We start from the raw sequence: 7891 nt of genomic DNA on the forward strand, positions 1-7891 counted from the left end.
ATTCAATGTACCCAGCTGGCTTATTGATTTCGCCAGACTTGAGAGGACAAGATTCCGATGGCAAGTGAGAAAGTAGGTCACAATCATGTGGTCACTATAGGAAGCAAGGGGAGGATTTGGCCAGCTAGGCCAGAGCTCCCACATGATCATGAATGGAAAGACAACGTATCTCTTGATACACATGGAACGAGGGAGTTTGACATAAGAGGTTTCTACCGGTGATGGTAGGTAGCGGTGAGAAATCCACCACACACATGTGTTGAGATTTCTGCACTCCTTGTATAGTCCATATGTATGTATATGCATGTATACACCCCCATCCCACATGATCAGTGTCGGCCCCCCGTCATCTTTCTCCTTCACATGCCTTCATGACATGAATAGTACACATCTACTCTCTCTCCTCTCTCACTCAACAAATATATCATGCTATTCCACCTTTGCTAATTTAAATCATTAATATATTCTAAACAAAAAATCATTTTTTTCCCTTTCTAAATTTTGATATATTTGAACTCCCCACATCAGAATCTTCAGAACAAGATCAAACTTGGATATATTTTAAAATAGTTTAAATTTCAGTGAGTAAAACAAACTTGCAATTTGGTAAGCTGTTATTTTCAGTGTGCGTACAGATACTGTCAATACGCGAAATAGATTTCTTTCAAATATGTGAAATAGATCGTTTCAGACTGTGAAACTGGTTATTTAAGGTTATTTAAAAAAATGTGAACTAAGCTTCTAAGTTCAACACGATCTTGTTTGAAATATTTGAGTAGTTACTAAAACAAATTTGTGGCAAAACTGAAATACATCAAATCAATCAAAATTACAAATACATTTAGTCATTTCAGAAAACTTTCCCACTCAAAATGAGTGATTTTTATTGTGACTGAATGAAACTAGTTTTTCCGAATAGAATTACATTAGCTTTTCTAAATGAGCAAACCGTTTTGTGAAATGAGTAAAATCACTTTTTTGAAGTGAGTGAAATTATACTTTTTGAAACATTATGAAATCAGTTTTCAGAATGAGGGAATTTATCTTTTGAAATGAGTAAAATTCATTTATTTTAATGAGTAAAATATATTTTTTATTTGACTGAAATTAGTTCTTTTGAAGTGATTAAATCATTTTTTTAAATGAGTAAAATCCATTTTATAAAATGAATGATACCATTTTGTTGAATTGAGTGAATGCCATTTTTTGAAATGAGTAAATTTATATTTCTGTATTGAGGAAACGAGTTTTTCAAAATTAAAGAAAATATTAATATAAATTGAGTGAAATTTGTTTTTTTAATGAGCGAAACCCTTTTTTGAAATGAGCAAGTCACTTTTTAAATGAGTGAAATTAGTAGATGAAATGTATTTTTCGAAATGGTTCAAATATATTTTTCTAAATTAGAAAGTGATCTTCCTTTGGGAAATAGACTGAAATTTATTTTCTAATGAGTTGATTTTTCCTGAATTTAATGAAATCCGTTTTTTGGAATGAGTGAAATCTATTCTTCAAATGAGTGAAACCTATTTTTCGAAATGAGTGAAATCAATTTTTTTAAATGAGTGGAATTTATGTTTTGAAATGAATGAAATCATATTTCCCGGAATAAGTGAAACTAACTTTTTAAATATGGTGGAATGTGTGTTTTAGAATCAGCAAAATTATTTTGAGTGAAATCAACTTTTTTGAAATGGTTGATTTTTTTAAAACAAGTTAAATTTGTTTGTTAAAACGAGTGGAATCACCTTTTTGGAAATGAGTAAATTTTGTTTTGACTCGAGTTAAACCATTTTCTGAAATAGTGAATCAATTGATATCACAAATAGTGAAACAATTGAAATCAATTTTTTTAAAATTATGAACATTGTGAAATAATTTTTTTGGTCAGTTTTAGTTTTACTATTTTAATTAGTGGAATAATGAAATCAATTTTTGAAATGATGGAATATTCGAAACCACTTTTTGAAATACTGAAATTGTTGAAATCACCTTTTGAATTAGTGAAAATGTTGAAATCACTTTTCAATCTATTTTACTTTCAATTTTTGAAATAGTGAAACAAACCACTGAAATCACTTTGAAATAGTTAGAAAAATTGATGTCAATCTTTAGAAATAGTAAAATAGTTGAAATCATTGAATATGCATAACAATGAAAGTGTACTAGATAATGATCAAAACAGTATCGGCATAAGATTATGTTAAAAACATTTCTTATGGATCAATGTAATGTTTTGTGAAATAAAAATTGTCCAATATATTCAAGATGATCTTGTTCTAAAGGTCTTGTCGATACAAATTCAAATACTCCCTCCTATCCATCTTACTTGTCGATCAAATGGATGTATCTAGCATTGAAATACGTCTAGATACATCCGGCCAGCGGCGAAGCCACGTTGAGAGGAGTGTGGTCATTTGACCACACAGGTTTTTGACAAATCCTTTATACACAAGTAGAAATCATGCAAAAAAATTCATGAAATTGGTGAAAGCACATGTATTTGACATCACAGATTTCAAATGACATCACAGACTTCTGATCCTGGCACCGCCACTGCATCCGGCGATGAGTAATATGGATCGGAGGGAGTATATAAAATGTCCCAAAAGCAGATATTTGATTCAAATGATATCGATCATTCAAAAAATGACGATGGAATGAAATCATGTCTTTCATATGGGGAAAGAGAATGCATGCAATGGTCTTTCCCAATGTCTTATACGCTCTCTCTCCTGGCATAAAGTTAACACACGGTGACAATAGCATTTGTATTCCTCTATTCAATCTTCTGTATACCTATAAAAGTTGATACAAATCTCGATGTGGTAATGAGTCACGGATGCTTTACCGGTACATACCCGAACCCCTAGAAAAAATAAATTCAGGAGTTTTGTTCCTTCCTTGGAGGCTTCGACATTTCGACCCCTTCCATCCATTGTTATTAGGTGCATGCGACGCTCTAGGAAGTGTGAAAAAAAAGTGCGTGCGATGCCTTCCCTACCCTCTACTCCATCTCAGACCAAACGATCTCTTGCATGCGCCATTCCCAACAATGGCAACCTTTCACATATTCCTCGCTTCCTCATGGCTCCGGCCAGCTGCTCCCCACCCCATAGTTTAGGCACGTCGTACGTTCCTTGGCCCATATATAGCATCTTGATCTCTCTTTACCTAAAGCTAGAACGACGTGGGGTAGCTAGCTAGCTAGGTTAATGCACTACTCCTGATCATCCTGCAGCTAGCTGTAAAGAGAATTACAGAAGAGATCACAATTTGAACGACCCATTGAGCATGATGCCTTCCCTGTACTTCCTTCCTCCTAACATTCAACTTTCGGTGGATCGGCCAGCTTTACTTTGAGAAGCTAGCAGGGATCGAACCGCATCTCAATGCATGTTACATGGAGACATGGAGTGAAACAAGGAGACAAGGATTAGCTGTGCGTGCATGCACATGACATGCATGACCTCTTTTTGTACGCTCCACACACCTGTGCACCTGTCCAGCACGCGAAATGTGGCATGCAATGCAAGTAACCATATATGCATGCATAGTCGCATAGGCAACGTCATTTTCCCTAGCACCATCCCTTTCTCTACATATAGCAAGCTGATAGCTGATACCTTCCCTTCATCGGCATGCATATGTATGCGTAGATCACCTTACTAGTGGAGCACTACCGTCTAGGATCTAGCTATAGCCTATAGCTCGATGACATCGATCGAAGTGGCGGTGGCCGGCGGCAATGGCAAGAGGAGGTGGGTGTCGGACGTGGAGAAGACGCTGAATGAGGCGGACAAGACGGTGGAGGTGGCGCAGTGGGAGCGGCACTGCATCTACCGCGTGCCGGCGTGCATCAAGGACATCAAGAGCAAGGCGTACCAGCCGCAGGTGGTGTCGCTGGGCCCGTTCCACCACGGCGACCCCAACCTGCTGCCCATGGAGGAGCACAAGCGCCGGGCGCTGCGCCACCTGCTCCGGCGCGCGGGCCGGCCACTGGACGACTTCGTCGCCGCCGTCGAGGAGATCGCGGAGCAGCTGGAGAGCGCGTACATGGACCTCGGCGGCGAGTGGCGCGCCGGCATCGACGGCAAGGGCAGGGAGCGGTTCCTGGAGATGATGATCGTCGACGGCTGCTTCCTGCTCGAGGTGATGAGGAGAACGGCCGCCGGGAACTTGAAGCAGGTCGACGACTACGCCGGCAACGACCCCATCTTCAGCCGCCACGGGATACTCTACATGGTGCCCTACATCAAGCGCGACATGCTCATGCTCGAGAACCAGCTGCCGCTGCTCGTGCTCCAGAGGCTCGACAACGTCGAGACTGGAAAGTCTCCGGTAACTACGAGCTACCACATCAAATTTTACCATTTTCGTCAATCAAGAAAATAAACTACTCCTATTTGAATATACTAACGCATGCATGGTTGACGGCCAGAACGACGACTTCATCAACAGAATGGTGCTAAGGTTTCTGGCGCCATTCTCACGGCCATTGCAGCCAGGCGGTCGCCTAGGGCTGCACCCACTCGACGTCTTCCGCCGGAGCATGCTCTTCGGCGAATACCAGAAGATCCGGAGCTCCGAGGACAACACGCAGGACAACGACATCATCCGATCGGCGGTGGAGCTGTACGAAGCCGGGATCCAGTTCAAGACGAGCAAGTCAAGCAGCCTGCACAACATCCGGTTCAAGCACGGCGTGCTGAGCATGCCGACGGTGCCCGTGGACGACTCCACCGAGTACATGTTCCTCAACATGATGGCGTTCGAGCGGCTGCACGTCGGCGCCGGCAACGACGTGACGGCCTACGTCTTCTTCATGGACAACATCATCGACTCGGCCAAGGACGTGGCGCTGCTGAGCTCCAAGGGGATCATCCAGAACGCCGTGGGCAGCGACAAGGCCGTGGCCAAGCTCTTCAACAGCATCTCCAGGGACGTGGTGCTGGAGCCGGACAGCGCGCTGGACGCCGTGCAGAGGCAGGTGAACGGCTACTTCAGGCAGCCGTGGAACATGTGGCGCGCCAACCTCATCCACACCTACTTCAGGAGCCCGTGGGCGTTCCTCTCCCTCGCCGCCGCCGTCTTCCTCCTCGTCATGACCATCATGCAGACCGTCTACACAGTGCTGCCGTTCTATAATCGGGACAGCAACAGCCCGCCGTCGGCTCCATCTCCGATGTGATCCGGCCGCAACAACTTATGCCTGCGTCTGCGTGCGTGAATTGGTTTTGCTTTCCGAGTCCTTGTTGCTGGGTCGTTGCGAAGCTTTTGGGTTGTGTACACTGTGCAAAAGCGAAGAGTGGCGTGTTTGTGCTGCGTTCGTTTTGATTGAATTTCTTTTCAATTTGGAGCTCCGACAACGAGCATTTGCTTGTGCAGAACTGGAGATTTATGACAATGAGCATTTGCTTGTGCAGAACTGGAGTACAAAACAAGTCATCCACGGACTGCCGCCAACCGCGCCGTTTGTGGTAATTGTACACAAGTGACGGTCACGCTCTGCCCGTCAATCCTAACTTCACCACATGGTTACAAACTTAGGGCATCTCCAATACCCGGTATTTGTCCGTGGACATCCAACCAGTCTGTGGACAATGATGCGGGAGCCAGCCATCCAACCATGTCCACTAAAACTTACGTCTCTTTCTTTTAGGGGGTGTCTATTTGACGTTTGACTGAAAATTAATTGGACATCAGTCAAGTTTTCCAACCAATAATAGAACGACAATTGTATGTATTTATGTGTCCCTTTTTTGTGCATCTCCGCTGTATATATGTCATCAGGAGAAAGGCCAATCCTAATCGGGTTGAAATTAGACCCAGTTTCAAACATATGTGAGCTACAACTATCGCAATACCACATCCAAGAAAAAGCCTACTGATCCATCAACGTCCCCTCTGTAAGGTCTGGCATCAAGATACAGCCTACTTACAATCTTTTGGGAGAAAAATACAGTGATAATTAGACTGTCCTTAGAGTCTGATGGTAACTTGCAGTCTACTCACAGTGATATCTTAAGAGTTAAAGACTAGAATACACAAAACTTATAGTCAAATTAGCTTTGGAACTTCTACAATTACATTGTAGATTCTAAAAAAAACAATTCAGTGTATTTACGCATAACTTACACTCATATTATGTGGTTATTACAGTGACATTATGACCGGAACTTGTCGAGTCTCAAAGACACCCGTTTGCAGCGCCGAGTCATGAATTGGTATGTACGCAGGTCGGACTGGACCCATTTGCATTCTATGACAAGCAGATGAAAAACTTTAAAATTACAGTAAGAAAACCTTGCAAGTATAGTACCTTGTGCCATCTACGGATTATAGAGACACAACTGAACCAACATACACACTGCCTATCATACAGATGACCACACACTGAACCAACATACACACTGCCCTATCCATAGTGTGAAAAAAGCAGTTCAACATCTCTCTAATGCAAAAAAAGCCTTCTTCTCCATCATTGTTAATTCACAGTCTGAAAGAAAGGATCAAACAAGAATTAGACCAATCATTAAGATATATAGCACAAAGGGAAGCAATTGGCACTGAGCCAAAAAGCTGAAAATACAAAGTACAAGAGAGAGTGAATGATGTAGACAAGCACAGTAAATTTGAAGTATAAAAAATAGAAGTGCTTACATCATCAAAGAAATCAGTAACAAGAAGTCTAGAACTTATCCACCCTGTTCAACTCACAGAAAAACTTATCATTAGCATACTTCTATCCTTAAGTTCGGAATGTCAGCGCTTGAAAAATTGTTAACAACTTGAGTCCTTGCAGTCCATACTTCCATAAACTTGAATGTAAAGACACCACAATTGTGTGCCTGGTTTCACATGAATAAAGGAAGAAAACAAAAGAAAATAAGACACCAACATGGGAGTAATAAAAGCATCCCAGAATCCTATGAAGTGTGTAATCTGTTCGAATAAAAGAAAATACAAGAGATAAATCTTAAAAGATAACAACACTGTGCCTTCAAAAGGGAAACCAATTTAGAAGCAAATTGATAAAAATGTACTAGGAGATCACTAAAGTGCAAGTGAAATTCAGAATGCTCATTAAAAGATGGATCAAGGAAAGCAAAGGCTCATCCCTTCAAACAAACAAAGAAACAAAACCAATGTTTTCAAACGGTTATAGGGAAGTACAGCTGCAACTAGGAAGAGTAATATGAAGAAAAATGTATATAGAGTAAATGAGAAATAAAAAAAGAAATGGAAAAGACAAACACCAAAAAAGAAGGTCGAAATTAAATTACTTACATGGAGGAAATGAAAAATAAAAAGAAAGGGCAAAGACAAACACCAACAACGAACCATGGAGTCAGAAATCCTTCAATCCCAATTGGGGAAAAGACGAACACCAAAGCCGCAACAACTAATTGGGGGAGAGCCATGGAAGATCATACAAGAGAAGATCCACAGACTGGAAGTCCTTCAATTCCAATGTCTTGCTCATGTCTAGTGCGTTTCTTTGAGATCTAGAATGAATGAAAAGCAGAGATCACAAAGTCCTTCCATTTGACAGAGTGTATTGCACAAAGCACTCTGGTTAAAAATCAAAGAAACTGGTTAGTTTTGTTTCAAAAGCACCAGGGCAAAAGAAGCTAAAATTTACAATAGCAAAACAATACTGAAATTACTATTATCAAGTTGCTGAAATTACTAGACAAGCAGAAATTCCTGTTCCTGTGCACAGTAAAGTTTCTGACACAAAGGTAGATTCAGTATATATTGACAACGTGAATAGAGGCAACACTACCCAACAAAGGCACTGTGAATTACAGCCTAATTACCACTGTAATTTTACTGAAATTGCACTGTAATTGGGCTGACCGTAAATATTCTAGTAAAAATTGCACTG

At 41.0% G+C, this 7891-nt stretch overlaps 1 protein-coding gene across 1 annotated transcript; it reads left to right on the forward strand.

Moving 5' to 3' along the window:
- The first annotated feature begins 3594 nt into the window (after nt 1-3594).
- On the forward strand, nt 3595-5413 carry LOC123145309 (UPF0481 protein At3g47200). Its single transcript, XM_044564729.1, has 2 exons — nt 3595-4341; nt 4442-5413. Exons 1-2 carry the CDS (start codon nt 3715-3717, stop codon nt 5189-5191), a joined length of 1377 nt encoding a protein of 458 aa, XP_044420664.1. The 5' UTR covers nt 3595-3714; the 3' UTR covers nt 5192-5413.
- Nucleotides 5414-7891: the final 2478 nt, after the last annotated feature.

Source organism: Triticum aestivum, chromosome 1A (genome assembly GCF_018294505.1).
Source record: "Triticum aestivum cultivar Chinese Spring chromosome 1A, IWGSC CS RefSeq v2.1, whole genome shotgun sequence".
In the NCBI taxonomy this organism is placed as follows: Eukaryota; Viridiplantae; Streptophyta; class Magnoliopsida; order Poales; family Poaceae; genus Triticum; species Triticum aestivum.